This window comes from Schistocerca gregaria, chromosome 2 (genome assembly GCF_023897955.1).
Source record: "Schistocerca gregaria isolate iqSchGreg1 chromosome 2, iqSchGreg1.2, whole genome shotgun sequence".
Classification (NCBI taxonomy): domain Eukaryota; kingdom Metazoa; phylum Arthropoda; class Insecta; order Orthoptera; family Acrididae; genus Schistocerca; species Schistocerca gregaria.
The window spans coordinates 17,446,140-17,465,353 of NC_064921.1; the positions used below are offsets into that span (position 1 = coordinate 17,446,140).

Sequence of the window (19,214 nt, forward strand, 5' to 3'; positions counted from 1 at the left end):
GGTCTCCGTTTAGCTGGCAGATCGAATTTTCCGATATCCAGATTTGTGTGGGATTTCGATGCCACGGTGGTCTGATGTTGGACTGCATGGGAACGTAGGAGCCACCAGAAGGGACCATCGCCATACTGTGCATGAAACACGTCTTCATCCCTTACACCTGTCACCCGAGAACAGGTAACGGATCCCAGCTACATTCTGTACCAGCCCGCACCATTGGCCGAGGGCTCGCAGCAGCTGTACTAGGAAATTACCGACCCACGTGGAGGCTGACGTCAACACCACAACAGAAACGGTTGAGTTTGGAATGGTGCCACGACTGGAAGCATGTACCTCTGACGAATCGTATTGCATTGTGTTCTTTTACCAAAGTATCCGCTCCGGTAGCTGAGAACTCAGCGCGATATAATGTCAGTCTTAAGGGCCCTGGTTCGATTCCCGGCTGGCTTGGAGATTTTCTCTGCTCAGGGACGGGGTGTTGTGTTGTCCTAGTCATCATCATTTCATCCTCATCGACGCGCAGGTCGCTGAAGAGGCGTCAAATCGAAAGACTTGCACCCGGCGAACGGTCTACCCGACGGGAGGCCCTAGTCACACGACATTTACATCTTTACCATAGTGGGACAGATTTCGGCCAACTTTTGCCAAAAATACATGTATTTTCCAAGTTGTGTATGACCGTAAACCATAAAATCACCAAATAAGCAGCAAGATCATGTTTGAAGTCTGTTTAATACAGTGTTATTACTCAGGGAACATACATGTTGAAAGCACCGATGATGGCTGTTAATCAGTTGAAATCGATTTGCAAAATAAAATAAGGAAAACATGATCTGGCGACTGAATACATGTATTTGTCATATCTTTAAGGAACCAAGAATAAAAACATGAAATGTTGCTCATGTAAGAATGTTTCAGGTGATACTGTGACAAACACACACATTTATTATGAAGCTTTATTTATCAGTACTGTAGTAGACAAGCAGCGTTACGCACGGTTCACGGCATACTTCCTAATATCGCGTGGGAACTCGTTTTCCCGGCGTAGTGGACTCAAAATGTCGTTGGAAGTCCCCTACAGAAATCTTGAGTCACGCTGACACTATAGGCGTCCATAACTGAGAAGCTGTTGCATCTGCAGGCTGGTGAGCACGAACTGACTTTTCGATTATGCCCCATAAATGTTCGATAGAATTCATCTCGGGTGATATCGGTAGCCAAAATATTCGCTCAAATTGTCCAGAATGTTCTTCAAACCAGTCGCAAAGAACAGTGGTGCTGACGTCAGCCTCCACGTGGGTCGGTAATTTCCTAGTACGGCTGCTGCGAGCCCTCGGCCAATGGTGCGGGCTGACACAGAATGTAGCTGGGATCCGTTACCTGTTCTCGGGTGACAGGTGCTCGTATGAAGAGATGAAGACGTGTTTCATGCACAGTATGGCGATGGTCCCTTGTGGTGGCCCCTACGTCCTCATGCAGTCCAACATCGGACCACTGTGACATCGAAATCCCACACTCTGGATATAGGAAAATTCGATCTGCCAGCTAAACTGAGACCCACACTGAGGCCGCTTCAAACTCAGCCAGGTGCTCATGACGTTGTCTCCCACGCGTTGGCGGCATCCCTGAACCCTGCAGTGTGATCACTCAACGTTCAGTCCCCATGTGTACCCTGCCAGGTCTAGTAACGATGCTAAATGCATTCTAGTGTCTGGTCTACCTGTCACAGAGAATTGCAATTCTAATAACATACGCAACCACCGACGTTAGGTGTATGTGTCTGAAGATATACTGACATCCGACCGTGTCTTACGGGTACTTCACACTTTTTTTCAGGCAGTATAGTTCGATCTACAGCCTCCGCAACGCCAAATAGTCCACGCCAGAGAACGTGCAATTTCATACGGATAACGTGCCTCCTATTGCCAAGTTATTTGTAAATTTGTTTAGATACTGTAATCTTTGAAATTACGTCACATACCCTCTCAAACCAGGAAGTTTCGTTTCGTGTCGTCCTCCCCTTCTGAGTGCGTCATTTCTTTTCCATACGTTGGAGATCTGCGCATACCACTGTCCTGACGCATTTTGAAATACTGAGGTCAGGTCGTTCTCTCAGCGTCGAAAGAGAAACGTACACTGCTGGCCATTAAAATTGCTACACCAAGAAGAAATGCAGATGATAAACGGGTATTCATTGGACAAATATATTAGACTATAACTGACATATGATTACTTTTTCACGCAATTTGGGTGCATAGATACTGAGAAATCGGTACCCAGAACAACCACCTGTGGCCGTAATAACGGTCTTGATACGCCTCGCCATTGAGCCAAACAGAGTTTGGATGGTGTGTACAGGTACAGCTGCCCATGAAGCTTCAATACGATATCACAGTTCATCAAGAGTAGTGACTGGCGTATTGTGACGAGTCAGTTGCTCGGCCACCATTGACGTTTTCACTTGGTAAGAGATCTGGAGAATGTGCTGGCCAGGGCAGCAGTCGAACAGTTTCTGTATCCAGAAAGGCCCGTACAGGACCTGCAACATATGGTCGTGCATTATCCTACTGAAATGTAGGGTTTCTCAGGGATCGAATGAAGGGTAGAGTCACGGGTCGTAACATATCTGAAATGTAACGTCCACTGCTCAAAATGCTGTCAATGCGAACAAGAGGTGACCGAGACGTGTAACCGAAGGCACCCTATACCACCACGCCGCTTGATACACCGGTATTGTGATGACGAATACATGCTTCCAATGTGCGTTCACCGCGATGTCGTCAAACACGGATGCGACCATCATGATGCTGTAAACAGAACCTGGATTCATCCGAAAAAATGACGTTTCGCCATTCGTGCACCCAGGTTCGTCGTTGAGTACACCATCGTAGGCGCTCCTGTCTGTGATGCAGCGGCAAGGGTAACCGCAGCCATGGTCTCCGAGTTGATGGTCCATACTGCTGCAAACGTCCTCGAACTGTTCGTGAAGATGGTTGTTGTCTTGCAAACGTCCCCATCTGTTGACTCAGGGATCGACACGTGGCTGCACGATCCGTTACAGCCATGGGGATAAGATGCTTGTCATCTCGACTGTTAGTTATACGAGGCCGTTGAAATCCAACACGGCATTCCGTATTACGCTCCTGAACCCACGTATTCCATATTCCGCTAACAGTCATTGGATCTCGGCCAACGCGAGCAGCAATGTCGCGATATGATAAACCGCAATCGCGATAGGCTACAAGCCGACCTTTATCAAAGTCGGAAACGTGATGGTACGCATTTCTCCTCCTTACACGAGGTATCACAACAACGTTACACCAGGCAATGCCGGTCAACTGCTGTTTGTGTGTGAGAAATCGGTTGGAAACTTTCCTCATGCCAGCACGTTGTAGGTGTCGCCACCGGCGTCAACTTTGTGTTAATGCTCTGAAAAGCTAATCATTTGCATATCACAGCATCTTCTTCCTGTCGATTAAATTTCGCGTCTGTAGCACGTCATCTTCGTGGTGTAGCAATTTTAATGGCCAGTTGTGTATATTCGTAACGTGTAGAAGGCTGACGTAAATGACTGTGCAGTACAGCGTTGTGCTCACACGAAATGCAAAGGCATAATCGTCCCAAAGTAAACTGTCTGAAGAGCCAAGACCGAGAAACGTTGTACGAGTTCGTTCCCATGTGAAGCTCCTTCTCACTGTTTCCATCGTTTGCGGTGAGACATCTCAGTACACTATCTCGAAGCTACGCGCCGTTTGAGAGAAACAATCCGAAGAAAATGAACGGAAATGTTTCAAAATCACTAATGAAAATTGCATGACGCTAATGCTTCCTCTCACACTCCAACGCTCGTGAATTTTTGCCACGGCCACCGTATTCGTCGGGAATGACTGACGGCGACTTTTTTCTATTCGCGAGGCTAAAGAGAACTATGACAGGACGTCATTTTGTCACCGTTGATGAGATGAAAACAGAATCGCTGAAGAAGCCTGGAATTGAGTTCCAGAAGTGCTTGCAAGATTAGAAAAAGCGCTGACAAATGAATTATATCAGAGGGGCATTACTTTGACCGAGCGCGGTGGCGCACTGACTAGCACACTGGACTCGCATTCGGAAGGACGACGGTTCAAACCCGCGTCCCGTCATCCAGTTTTAGGTTTTGCGTGATTTCCCTAAACCGCTTAAGGCGAATGCCGGCATGTTTCCTTAGAAAGGGCACGCCGCCATCCTTCTCCATTCTTCCCTCATCCGAGCTTGTGATCCGTCTCTAATGACCTCGATGTCGACGGGACGTGAAACACTAATTTCTGTCTCCTCCGAATTATTTTGAAGGGGACAAATTTGCTCTTGATGAATTAATAAAGATTCTTTAAGAAAAACAAAAATACTCGTTACTTTTTGATCACGTGTCCTATAGAATGGACCTCGAATGGAATTATCCAAGCGAAAGAGACGGAAACGGCGGAACGCAGTGGTGGAGCTTACTTCACTCGGATATTATGATGCAAGTTTGCAGGCCGCTGGTGCTGTTTCTCTCATTGCTATCCAAGTGCTAACACTTTTTCTAGCTCCAGGGTTACTGAAGCCTCTTCTTTACCTCCACTTAGTTTAACGTAGCCAGGCAGTACCAACTCTGCCATGAATGTTCTGTTCATACAGTTCTTGTTACTCCGTTTTTCTTTCATGTTGCTTACTGTAAACGAAAACTGTATTCTGCTGTCACGCTCGTAGCCGTCGTCTTCCCCCTACAGGTAATTTCCCTCTTAAATGCCCTCACGTATCTGTTTAGTTCACCTTCTTCTATTATGTTGTGCCATTTGATACATCCGTGTTACATTTTCTATGCTGTCGTGACATAAATGCAATACCTTTTTCATTCCACGTTCTGGCTCTAGACGGGGCAGTGGGCCAGACAGACGGCCGGGCCACCCTCTGCCAGTGACGCCATCGGATGCGGTATGGAGAGGCGTGTGGTCAGCACACTGGTCTCCCAGTCGTTGTCGGGTCCCTCGACCTTGGAACCCCTACTAATCGCTCGAGTAGCCCTCAGTTGACTTCATGAGGCTGAGTGCATCCAGTACAGCTCTCCCACCAAGGACAAATTCCTGGCAGTACCAGCAATCCGAGACGGGTATTCTGCATAGCATTCAGCCGCGGTGACCACTCAGCTACGCAGGCCGGCGTAATCTACAGTATAGGGGTTTTGTTCATAATATATTATAACAAATATTCAGTGGAGAGCCGTCAATTCTCCAAGATATAATAAGTTTTCCGTGTCACCCATAAAAGTAGTTCTTGTGGTACGACACATCTCGAAACTGAACAGCTGACTTATATAACGCATGGTAATTTCAGTGTCTTACCCGCCCTCCGCCTTGGATAAATTTCAGTGGACGTCCGTGTCAGTGAGCACAGGCAATTTGGTCACTTCGGAAATAGGTAATGTCTGGCTGCTGATTATTCCGTCTGTAATCAAATAAACTTCATTTGAGATGCATGACGAAGTCTTACAGGAAGCATGCGACCACATTACGCATCTAGAACAATACTGCACAAATGGTGAGGCAGCCTTCGACAGTTATGTATGTAACGTATAACTTCATTTCATATGTACAACATGATGTATCTGATATATGATGACAACAAGTAATATTGAAGTCATTCATTCACCAACTGATGGCGTTTTACTAAGTGACTTATCATCATTTGTGCAGTATTGTTTCAATAGAAATAGAAGTCATTTAAGGAACATAGATACGCAGGAAACTGACTGTCGATCATATAGCACTGTTCCACACGTTCGTACAACATGATACAAAATCAGAACTTAGTAGGAGTTAAAATTATAATAACTGTTGCAGATGAAATTTCGACTTTCAAGTTGAAAATGACTTACAGATCGGAATTGCAGTTGTGTAAATTATAGTAACTACTGCAGTCCATGGTGAAAACGTTGTCATAACAAAAATATAACGAGGCTGAGGCGGATGTCCCCCTCGTGGTTCGGCGCCCTATACGGCCTCACACAAAGTTCACATTTATTAGTTCTGTAACCGGGCGCAACGCTGTTTCACGGGACCAATCCACTATGCACCTAATCTTGCAAACACTGACTGAAGTTTTACAGACCTGTACATCATGATTGCCCAATTAAGTGTATCCGTCACGCTATCTGCAGTACTTTGGTGAAGATTACTGATGCCACTTCTAACAGCGTGAGCCTGAATATTGCTCGGACTTGTCTATACTACAATGTCTACAATTACTTTCATCGTGAATCGATTTATAACGTCGCCCAAACAACGATTCGTAGTTTCAGTAGGGCTTGCAACACAACACGTTCGGTTCCATCATTCTCAATGTTTCCATCGTCAGAGGAATCCTAGCTTTGGATCGGATTACACATCTAATACACAACCCTTAAAGTGCTCTGAGATAGTGCCTGTCAGAGACATCGTCAACGTAAAGTGCTCCACATAATCTACAGTACCGATGGGTATAAAAGCAAACTCTAACACAATGGAACTAACTAGGAACACTTGTTATAAGTTTGTAACTTAACCTGTGAGACTTAGCTCGGCAGATGAGACTCAGCTCTTGCTCTCACTACGGGGGAGACAGGTGGACTTGTCTGTCGATAACTGCATAGGAAATTGAATCTCTGGCATCTAATCGTTATGTCTCCCAATAGATTTTACAGGGCCACGAACTCAATGAATCAGTATACTGTACGTTAACTTCAACCAAAACGAAGATAAAAACTGATAAGTAAATAGGCCTCAATTCAGGAAAACAATTATATATTCACAGTAATTGAGAACTTCTTAATTAATTCTGGAAGAGAATCTGTTTGAGAAATGCTTTTTAAAGATAAACTGATAGTCACACTTGTTATCTAGGTTGGCCGAGAAGAGGCTCGATTGGAAATGGATAAACAGTGGGTGAGTTATTAATATCAAGAACACCTCCTGCCCATGAACAAGCATATTATTAAGAATTTTAACCTATTAGGGAGTGTGGATACTGATGGCTACTGGATTAACGTAGGGAGTGATTGCACGACTGATGCAGTCACTTGCAAATTGAGAATACAGTGGAATACATGGATTACTCACGCACACTTTTACACTAGCCGTTCATCACAGAGAAAGAAGTTGCCCATAAATTCAAGAAGGAACCAAAATGTAAAATAGGTGAGAGGAAACTAGGCTAGGTGGCTGAGTATTTGGAGTCCGCAGCTTGTGGTCGTGCGGTAGCGTTCTCACTTCCCGCGCCCGGGTTCCCGGGTTCGATTCCAGGCGGGGTCAGGGATTTTCTCTGCCACATGATGACTGGGTGCTGTGTGCTGTCCTTAGGTTAGTTAGGTTTAAGTAGTTCTAAGTTAGAGGGGACTGATGACCATAGATGTTAAGTACCATAGTGCTCAGAGCCATTTGAACCATTTTTGAGCATTTGGACACAAAATTACATCGAAAGTCATAGTAAAAATTACACAGAGTTACAATTAGGAGAACAGTCAAAACAAAACTACGTTCTGTCAACTATTCTTCCTCAGGTCTGAGCCACTGTAAATCAATAGTAGCTACGTTGCTATCCACTGCAAATAATCATCGATTAACTATTAGAATCACAACAAAGAAAGATCTCGAAACCGAACTATAGGGCACGAGAATTTATTTAAAAACAAAAAGTGGATCATTAGTGAGTGCAAAGTACCGCAAATACAATGTCACGAACAAACACGTGGTAACGGCCATGCACTCCACGCAAAATGAAACTCACCAAAATCTCCACAAAAGACAGCAGGATTTTACTGCGACCACCGCACCGTCGGAATGTTACATACACACGCAGTGCTCATAACCAGTTACATGACTTGTCGAGGAAACTAATCACACTCATAGATAGACGTGGTCTCATGCCCATCCATCGCGAACTTATAGACCACAAAGACACTCCAGTAAATTGTAAAAGTCGTGAATTACTTGCAATAAATTCCTACATACAAAGTAGCTAGTCTATAACTTACTAAGAGATGAAGTAGAGACTAAGTTAAGCTGAACTTAGACATTCACTAACAGTAAGGGCTAAAATAAGGTGTTACCCCGCCGACATTTCCCAGGGCAGCGAAGCTGCTCTCTCGCTCACCAGTCTTCTGCAACAGACCAGCAGCTGACGTTCTGCCTGCACCAACTTCAACAAAGCTGCGGACCATCGGTCAGCGATGTCTCTCTGACCTAGAACAGTTTCCATTAGCTTTGTACAGAGGTTGGCTAAGCTGTCCCTACATTCAGATAAACTCATTCCAAGGCCAGAGACACATATAGATACTCAAGCACACGACGTGCACGCTTCCAAGCAGACAACAAGAGGATGTTATGTGGGAACAGTAGGGCAACGACGCAAATACATGGCGATTCCTTTAAAAAGTTAAAGTTTAATAAGTATGTAGTTAGTGCCGAAAACAACTTAGATATGAAATGCAATTCAGGTGTGGAAATATATTGAAATATCACTGCGGCTGCCAGATATAGCACCGAGGTGATGATCTTTCTCTCAATTTGAAGTTATACGAGCACCAACACATAGGCGATGCTGCTAAGTAATGTAAAAGTGGGAACAGATTCTGAAAGTCAATAAAGCGACATGTACAGAAACGTTTCAAGTTCCGTCTCTAGTCTTCTGGCGCAGTTTTTAAAACATTAGTTTCACTTTCAGTAGAAATGTGGTTCAATTCTCCAACTGGCATTGAAGTTTAGGTGTTAAGTATTAGGATGGTGTATAAGTTCTTAGCGGTTTGCCGTAAATTTAATAAACACGAAAGATACACATAAAAGAGACTTTAATAACAATAATACTCGTATATATTGACTATTTACATCAACGCTGGGGTAACTTTTTGATTCCGCGACTGTAGAAAACACATGGTTTTGATGCGAACTCGTCGAGCCGTGTTAGAAGCGCATTTTCATCAGGAGAGGAAGTTCCTTGAAGGTGGTTCGGTAGAGAGAAGAAAAGGCGAAAATCTAAGGGCGCAAGATCACGTGAATAAGATGGGCGCGGAATGACTTCCCAACCCAACTCCTATGTAGCGTTTTTATCAGTCTAGTAGAATGCGGGCGGAAGTTACCCTGAGTAGCATCACTTCACTCCGACTTCCTGGTCTCGTAGTTCTTTGATCGTGTAAGCAAGGCGTCTCAGTTGTTGATAATAAATGTCAGCAGTGATTATCATGTCTCGGGGAAGCAATTCATATTACACCACACCGTAGACGTTCCATCAGGTGCATAACATTATCTTTTGTGAGTGCGGGCAGGTCATTGTAGGGAAAGTTGGTCCTTCGTTTGGGCTCAACCATTTCTTTACTTTCCTTACTGATAACTGGGTGTTGTGTGATGTCCTTAGGTTAGTTAGGTTTAAGTAGCTCTAAGTTCTAGAAGACTGATGACCTTAGATGTTAAGTCCCATAGTGCTCAGAGCCATTTGAACCATTTGAAATTTCCTTACGTTAGCGTAAACACACCATTTCTCATGAGCAGTAACGATACATTATACGAATGGACGATGTTATTCATGAGCCAATTGATGGCGAGCAAGGAGAGATGCACATATGACCACCCACAGATTTTTGTGATTTTGGTTTAGAGCGTACACCCATACACTCGATTTTTTAACCTTCCCTATTGCATACAAATGTCGAACGATGGTGGAATAACCACAGTTCGTCATGTTAGACAGTTGTCAAGCACACTGATGCGGATCATTGTGGATTAATTTGCTTTTACGATCTTTGTTAAACCTCGAAGGTCTTCCTGAACGTGGACAGCTATTAATGTCACAACGACCCTCCTCAAAACGATAAAACTGTTTTCTTTCCATACTCTGTCCAATGGCGTTATCGCCATACACGGCGCAATTGTTTCTGTCTGCCTACACTGCTGTTACTATTTTATCGCAGCGGTCCTCAAAGTGAGGCCCCCCCACTGCCCTGGCGGTAGGGTGAGGGGGGGGCAGAGAGTAATAGAGGGGGCACTGGCTGTTAGTGAAATATTTATATTTCATATTATGTAGGAGGTAGGGAAGGAGAAAGGTATGAGTCTGAATTCGATACCTCGTCACATGATATTGGGGCTCGTTGTATTGATGCAATAGTCACTGACGTGAGAAATAGATTGCCATCACGTCTTCAGTATCCTAAAATTAACTCTGCAACCTGATGACAGTACAGATATGGAAATCTTTCCAGCATCTTGTTTTTGCTTGCTGCTATTATAAAAATGAAATACTCGAGACTTTCTAATTTTAAAATCAATTGAGGGGAGCACTACTGGCAACAATGTTTTGTTTCTAGTGAAAACCCTTTTTTGTTGTCAGCAATCAGGCATGGACAAAATGTGTTGGTGTATGTACCGGTCGTCGGGCGGCAGAATTATTGGCACTAAAAAGCGGTTCATCACAACAGGGCGTGTTGTTTTCCCTTCTGTAAAATTCAGACATTGCATGATACAGAGACAGGATTGACTTCTAGAGTAGTACAGTCGGAAGTCAATGAAGCGCTGAAAGATGCAGTCAGTATTGTAAATTTGGTGAAAGCACGAGCTATTTCCTATTCTTTGCAAGGAGATGAGTTCCACTCACGTTTCGCTTATAATTCAGTTGGAGATACGTTGGTTGTCTCGTGATGAAGTTCTTTGTCACCTAGTGGAGCTGAAGGCTGAACTTCGTCTTTTTAAGCTGAACAGCATTTCAGCCACACTTGCGGCTCAATTTCTGGGTGAAATACCTTCTAATAATGTGCTGCTAGGCCGACGCTTTTGAAAAACTGAATCATCTCAACATGTCACTTCAAGGCCGAGGCAGTAATATCATCTTTCTGAGCAAGAAAGTGCTCGCGTTTAAAAGAAAACTTTGACAGTTGGAGAAGATTAACAGCAATATATTTTATTCTTTGGATGACTTCGTGAAAGAAAATGAGTTGAACGTAGGTAAAATTAATAGAATTGACTGAAACTTTCTGGCAGACTAAAACTGTGTGCCGAACCGAGACTCGAACTCGGGACCTTTGTCTTCCGCGGGCAAATGCTCTACCAGCTGCGCTACCCAGCCACTACTGACGACGCCTCCTCACGGCTTTACTTTCGCAAACATATCGTCTCCTACCTTCCAAACTTCACAGAAGCTCTCCTGCGAATGTTGCAGAACTAGCACTGGTGGAAGAAAGGATATTGCGAAGACATGGCTTTACCATAGCCTGCGGGATGTTTCCAGAATGAAATTTTCACTCTGCAGGGGAGTGTGCCCTGATATGAAGCTTCCTGGTAGATTAAAACTGTGTGCCGGACCGAGAATAGATGTCGGGACGGGTCCTGAGTAGTGCTTGGGTAGCTCACTAGGCAGAGAACTTGCCCGCGAAAGGTAAAGGTCCAGATTTCGAGTCTCCGTCCGGCACGCAGTTTTAATCTTCCAGAAAGTTTCATATCGGCGGGCACTCCACTACAGAGTGAAAATTAGAATTGGCTTATTACATATCGAAAACTTCACTCAGAAATTCGATAATAATTTTCCTTTATCTGAGTATGACTGGCTCCACATCAATTACGATCGTAACAGGCCATGTGTCAACAGTAGAACAAGAGGAGCTAATACAGTTCTCAAGTGACAGAACACGTGAATCGAAGTCTCTCGAAAACTTCTGGGTGCACACTCGGAGTCAATAAGCCAATTTAGCAAGAAGGGCACTCTTCGCATGAACTTACTGGCGTTAATCAAGACAAAGCATCGACATCACCTACAGCTGGAATGTGTTCTGAAAGTTGTTGTTGCCGGCCGCGGTGGTCTAGAGGTTCAGGCACTCAGTCCGGAACCGGGCGACTGCTACGGTCGCAGGTTCGAATCCTGCCTCGGGCAGGGATGTGTGTGATGTCCTTAGGTTAGTTAGGTTTAAGTAGTTCTAAGTTTTAGGGGACTGATGACCACAGATGTTACGTCCCGTAGTGCTCAGAACCATTTGAACCAGCTTTTTTTTAAAGTTGTAGTTTATTTCTTTTTTTGGATCGTCAGTTTGAATATAACAGTTTTTAAAGTGGCATTTAAATGTTGAATATTGTTCTATCGTTATTTATACATCGTGATCTTTCAAGGATCAAAACTTTCTAACTGAATTAAAAGCACTGCAGAAGGAAACACTTAAATTTTAAATAACTAACTAATTTCTGAACTAATCTATAAAAATATTTAGTGAGGTACACATATTTTCTCAGTTCCAACAACTGCACTCGCTCATTATAAACTGGTAGTATTTGTCAGTTGCGCCACCACTGAAAAATCAAATGTCTGATATTTAAAAAAAAAAAAACTCCTCTCGTGTGCTGAATGACATTCTCTAATTATTGTTGTTGTTATTGTTATTCTTCTTCCTCTTCTTCTTCTTATTCTAATTGATATTTGTAATACTGAGACAGAAGTAAACAGATATCATGGGCAGTTTTTGTGCCAAGTATGAAAAGCGCTGAGGACGGAAAACAAAATGGGGGAGAAGGTAAAATAATTTGTTTAAGAAGGGGGATGCTTGAGAACTTCTGGTCTATTGAACTCAAGCAGAGTAACATGTCGGAAATGTTTCCATTCCTCCACTTTGCTCACTATCTCCAAATGGCAAAGAAACAATATGTAGACTCAAACAGCAATAGTGAACATCAAATAAAAAACGACAATCGATAGAGGAATCCATAGCAAACGGAAAACCAACGTGCAAAGCAAAGACGTTACGAACTTATACACCAACCCAATAAGTCGCCTGTTACGGTTACAATGACTGCCGGGATGGTTACTCCAACTAGGAGAATCCCTGCTTGTGATTTGTTTCTATGATCTCGTCCTCGACGGCACGTTAAGCTATCAACTTCCTTCCTTTAATCTTTTATGGATCTGGGGCTGCGAATCAACAGGTTTATTAGCAACTGTTAGCAGAGTATTCAACACTTCCTAATATTTATGCACTGCCCGCATCTCGTGGTCGTGCGGTAGCGTTCTCGCTTCCCACGCCCGGGTTCCCGGGTTCGATTCCCGGCGGGGTCGGGGATTTTCTCTGCCTCGTGATGTCTGAGTGTTGTGTGCCGTCCTTAGGTTAGTTAGGTTTAAGTAGTTCTAAGTTCTAAGTCCCATAGTGCTCAGAGCTATTTCCACCATTTTTTTCTGTACTGTACAGTGCCTTGACGTACCAAGTGGAAATATGCTTATGCAGAGTGATCTCTTGCATTCACTGTCACTGTTCTCCTTGTACATCCAGACAAATGCAACGTTATAAAATTGTATAAAATATTCATTTAGGATCTCTGTTTTCTTATACACTCCTGGAAATGGAAAAAAGAACACATTGACACCGGTGTGTCAGACCCACCATACTTGCTCCGGACACTGCGAGAGGGCTGTACAAGCAATGATCACACGCACGGCACAGCGGACACACCAGGAACAGCGGTGCTGGCCGTCGAATAGCGCTAGCTGCGCAGCATTTGTGCACCGCCGCCGTCAGTGTCTGCCAGTTTGCCGTCGCATACGGAGCTCCATCGCAGTCTTTAACACTGGTAGCATGCCGCGACAGCGTGGACGTGAACCGTATGTGCAGTTGACGGACTTTGAGCGAGGGCGTATAGTGGGCATGCGGGAGGCCGGGTGGACGTACCGCCGAATTGCTCAACACGTGGGGCGTGAGGTCTCCACAGTACATCGATGTTGTCGCCAGTGGTCGGCGGAAGGTGCACGTGCCCGTCGACCTGGGACCGGACCGCAGCGACGCACGGATGCACGCCAAGACCGTAGGATCCTACGCAGTGCCGTAGGGGACCGCACCGCCACTTAACTGCAAATGAGGGACACTGTTGCTCCTGGGGTATCGGCGAGGAACTTTCGCAACCGTCTCCATGAAGCTGGGCTACGTTCCCGCACACCGTTGGGCCGTCTTCCGCTCACGCCCCAACATCGTGCAGCCCGCCTCCAGTGGTGTCGCGACAGGCGTGAATGGAGGGACGAATGGAGACGTGTCGTCTTCAGCGATGAGAGTCGCTTCTGCCTTGGTGCCAATGATGGTCGTATGCGTGTTTGGCGCCGTGCAGGTGAGCGCCACAATCAGGACTGCTTACGACCGAGGCACACAGGGCCAACACCCGGCATCATGGTGTGGGGAGCGATCTCCTACACTGGCCGTACACCTCTGGTGATCGTCGACGGGACACTGAATAGTGCACGATACATCCAAACCGTCATCGAACCCATCGTTCTACTATTCCTAGACCGGCAAGGGAACTTGCTGTTCCAACAGGACAATGCACGTCCGCATGTATCCCGTGCCACCCAACGTGCTCTAGAAGGTGGAAGTCAACTACCCAGGCCAGCAGGATCTCCGGATCTGTCCCCCATTGAGCATGTTTGGGACTGGATGAAGCGTCGTCTCACGCGGTCTGCACGTCCAGCACGAACGCTGGTCCAACTGAGGTGCCAGGTGGAAATGGCATGGCAAGCCGTTCCAAGGACTACATCCAGCATCTCTACGATCGTCTCCATGGGAGAATAGCAGCCTGCACTGCTGCGAAAGGTGGATATACACTGTACTAGTGCCGACATTGTGCATGCTCTGTTGCCTGTGTCTATGTGCCTGTGGTTCCGTCAGTGTGATCATGTGATGTATCTGACTCCAGGAATGTGTCAATAAAGTTTCCCCTTCCTGGGACAATGAATTCACGGTGTTCTTATTTCAATTTCCAGGAGTGTAGTTGCTGCAGTAATATACACCATTTGAATTTAGTTGTGTGTGAGCGTTGACAGAGATCAACAGAATCAAAGCGCCGTCATATATTTGAGATTCGAACTATATTTGGAATATATAGAGTATAATGAAGTAAATATTACCTATCCACTAACTTTATAAAATTTACCATTCATCTTTGTTGTTGAGTTTCTACGAAGCGTGTTACAAAAATGGTCCTAAGCGTATATCACAGCTTTCTTCATCAATCATAACAGTTCCTCTTGTATAACGAATTCCCTTCCATCACCATACAGTGTGTGAAGTATGCTCTGGAAATGGTGTTATTCAGAAGGTATCGGATCATCAAACGCTCTCCCAGCCTTTGCCAACTTCCCTGACCTTTACAAAGCTACTTCAGTTATTTGTCACAATTAATTGGTCTTGTATATGTATGTATGTCTCAGTTTATGAAAAAAACTCCTGGAAATCAACAAATACTACATTACTTCAGTGTCTGGTTGACTGTTGTACCATCCAGCAAAAAAATATTTGGTTGTCATTAAGTATATTATTATTTCCAGAATGAGATTTTCACCCTGCCACGGAGTGTGCGCTGATATGAAACTTCGTGGCAGATTAAAACTGTGTGCCCGACCGCGACTCGAACTCGGGACCTTTGCCTTTTGCGGGCAAGTGCTCTACCATCTGAGATACCGAAGCACGACTCATGCCCGAGTTCGAGTCTCGGTCGGGCACACAGTTTTAATATGCCAGGAAGTTTCATATTATTATTGTTATTATTATTACTATTGCTAATATTATTGAGCATATTTTTACCGCATATATAGCCCTACATTCACGCTAATAACCCAGTGTTCATTGACTTCAGCTATCGTCTGTTTTGTTTTTCGACGACTTTCCTCACGAAAAATTGGGGTCAGTTTTCGTCGAGTGCCTCAGGTTTCGCCACGTGGTGTGCCTGTCAGCCTTACAAATATAAATTGCGACAATTGCATTTTCCTGTTCGCCCTTGTGTTGTTTCCGGTATTTTTGTGCTGTTTTTCATTGATTACTAGAGCTAATAATATAGTACGTGAAACTGATTAATGCGAGTACAATATTCGGTGTAATATAGTTATTCTCACTTTTTAAATTTCAAGACATATATGCATACCGCATGTAAGATGATACCACATGTTGTCCTATTGAGCATTTATCTTGCTAATAAGTTAATTCCTTCGTTTTAGCTGTATCATGGTGAAATATTATATTAAAAACTATACATAGATAAAGGAGAGAAAGAGAGAGAGCGAATGAAAATAGAGATAATACTAATAATCCTACATTAGTCTAATATTTCGCTTGTCTTATCACGGATCAGCCAAGAACTGGGAGGGTCTTACTTTACTGTATAGACTTATGTGTGAAGGTGAAGGGGTCTTAAAGACAACAGATACACGTCTATACAGACAAGACATTCCACAGAGATAGCGGCTAGCTGCATTGATCATCTATTCTTAGATTAAAGAGACGGCAACTTATTATCCGAACATTAAAATGTTAAAATGGCGACCATGACGGGACTCGAACCTGTGATATAGTGATAAAAGGAATCAGCCAAACAGAATCTTTGGTGGAGTCCTTCGTCTTGGTAATCAGCGGTTGGCTTGCTATAAGAGATCTTTACATTTATTATTACTGTTAAGCACTGCAGTCAGTTGGGGGAATCAATCTTTTGGACAATTTGTTCCCTTTACAAAAGATTTCAAATTCCAGATGTGTATCAAGCCTTTCTGGACGATTTAACACAGACTCAGTGATTGCAGGCTCTCTTCGACACAGCTGAAACTTCCTCACTAATTACAGGGACAACGTGATCAACAAATGATTCACAAAAACCTTATTCGTTCATTCACTCCGGAAAAAAAAGTCACAAACATTATTTATGGTGGAAATCGTGTATTAAATCCATCTCCATTACATGTCCAGATCTCCGGTGATTCCACGCTTTAATTATTTTCCTTTTACAATATCTTTCTCTTCAAAAGAAACCGCTAGCGGCACAAATGTTAAATGGCTCGCTTTAGCGAGAAGAAAAGTAGAATATGTATCTCTCAGAAACACGCCAGCCCCTCAACCGATACTCCAGAAGCTCTCGTAGGTACTCCAACAACCATGGAGAATGCATATATGCATCTCTGTTATTTCAAAGAATAAATGCACTTTAAAATACTTTGGCGTAGACGAGCTGTCGCCGCATATATTACGAGAAAATCAGATCAGATAACTTTTCCAAAGTGAAAGAATGTGGATGGTTTGATTGAAAATGATTAATTGGATCGTGGTAGAGAGTATTTTCTGTGGGGATATGACAATGGGACCATAAAATGTGTAGAGAGCCGGCAGCCTTCCAAAGCAGGTGATGAACACGATCGTGCTGAAGGAGAAGAAAAGTGAAAAATACTTTTTTAATTATGAAGTTTATTCTGTACAAATGAGTTTTTGATGTATATTTTGGAATGTCCAGACGAATTAACTGAATTTACATTGATCCATATGGAAACCACTGCTCTGTTTTGGTTTTTGCGTTGGCACTCTGACGAATAGGTATCGCGGCACATGCCGCTACGCATCGAACTTTTTCAAATGTTTTGTCCATGTGTTAAATTGTGCAGGAGAATGAGCCAGACTCCAACACTTGCTGCCTGGTTGCAGGCCACTGGCCAGTGCGGTGGAGACTGTGTACTACTACTGGTCGTTCATCTACCTGTTCGCCAAGACCTGCCTCGTCTCACTGTCGGCTTCAGACATCTACGTCCGGAGCAAGGAGCCCAGCACTCTGCTCTACTCCGTGCCACCGCTGGACTACAGTACTGAGGTCTTTACAGAAAACGTACACCATCTGTTTCACTCTTTTCGGCGTACCCCAGCACCTCAAGGGTGGTCTGTGATATCATAATAGCTGGAACTGCCAAATAATCCTCACGCTTTCGTCCGCTTGCTCTAAAACTACGATCCGTTCCCCCGCATTCAATACCTATCGGATTGGATGGTTACCGATTGTAACGTAACTGTACTACAGTGAAGTCTACACTAAGCTACCAATAACTCTACTACATTCTTAACGTAGCACATGTTTTGTTCTGTACTGAGAGGTATAAATACGAATATTTCTGCAATAATAATGCGTATTCCGGCTTAGAACTGAAGAATACTCTGTATTGTAGAACACTCAGTATAATGTCGCTTATTGAAATCGAACTACACTTCTCGAACAATCACTACACACACACACAAAAAAAAAACAAATAACATGTAGACGACTATTCATCGAGAGTGTCGGTGAGGTCCCTCGTAGCTGGTCCTAGCTCGGCGAGGAACTAGCTGTACTGCTGCTGCGCTGGCCTTATAAAGCCGGCGGAGGTCGGCGGAGTAGTCCAACTTTCCCTGTGTCTGTGAGGCGACCTCTGCAGAAAAAGGTTCGCATTAGTCTCTAGCAAGTTCTGTTATTTTGAAGAATTGTTTTCCTCTTGGTTGCGCTTTGCAAGTACTTGTGTATGTTATATGGTGCACAGGGGTGTCTTGAGTGTAGTCTGCCATGCAGGGGCCGTCTGTGCCAGACGTAACAAGAACTGTGAGGTATTTATTTATATCATGCACAGTAAACCGGTCTCTAATCACGCCCGCACTCGTTAACATTTATAGTATCAGAGGTTCGAACTTGAAGAGGCTCTGCTTCACTTTTGTATCCGTTTCCATCTTTCGTTTTGTTAACTAATAGTTCAGACTTGACTCTTTCTATTTCCCCGCTGCTTCACGAACACGAGCGAATTCAAAAAGTGCAGACACTTATTTTTCTGCATCGCACGTTGACAGCACTGACTCAACAGTGACATACCTTAACGTCAATGTTGTTCTGGGAGTTACGAACCTTTTTGCTGGAGGCTCTTGATTCCTATTGTGCATTAACGCAATTAATTTAGAGTAACTCTCGTCTCGTTCGTAACAGGAAACACCCGCTACGACTGTGCACTCTGAAATGATTTTAAGAGATGGTTCATAGCAATGCACCCTGTTAATATACAGCCGAGTGCGAGAACGTTTAGCTGTCGGTGGGTCTGATCTCTACCATGACATTAAGGCAAAAAAAAGCAATAGTTCAGTGCTGTTCATTTGTTCTTAAATAAGGTAACAAGGGACAGCTTTGACCTCAAACGCTCGGAATCGCACGGAAACATGTTCAGAATAACGCTCGATAATAAAAAAAACAGTGATCTTGTCATTTCCATGCAAAACGTGGCATTCTATCACAAGCGAAATTTTAATAGGGAGAAATGGAGGATAAAGGTATCAGTGCCATAGGAGGAAAATTATACGTAATTCAATCACGTCAGTATATCATTACATTTTCTATCAAAATTGCCAAAACTCTTCGCTTAAAGTCATTACAACAGCGCAAAACACACATATCTTG

At 44.0% G+C, this 19,214-nt stretch overlaps 1 protein-coding gene across 1 annotated transcript in view; it reads left to right on the forward strand.

Moving 5' to 3' along the window:
* Nucleotides 1-19,214, forward strand: part of LOC126333191 (gustatory receptor for sugar taste 64e-like) — a 141,973-nt gene that overhangs the window by 97,102 nt on the left and 25,657 nt on the right. Inside the window, exon 6 of the mRNA XM_049996720.1 lies at nucleotides 17,456-17,618. Coding sequence (XP_049852677.1) covers nucleotides 17,456-17,618 — 163 coding nt within the window. The remainder of the gene's footprint in view (nucleotides 1-17,455; nucleotides 17,619-19,214) is intronic.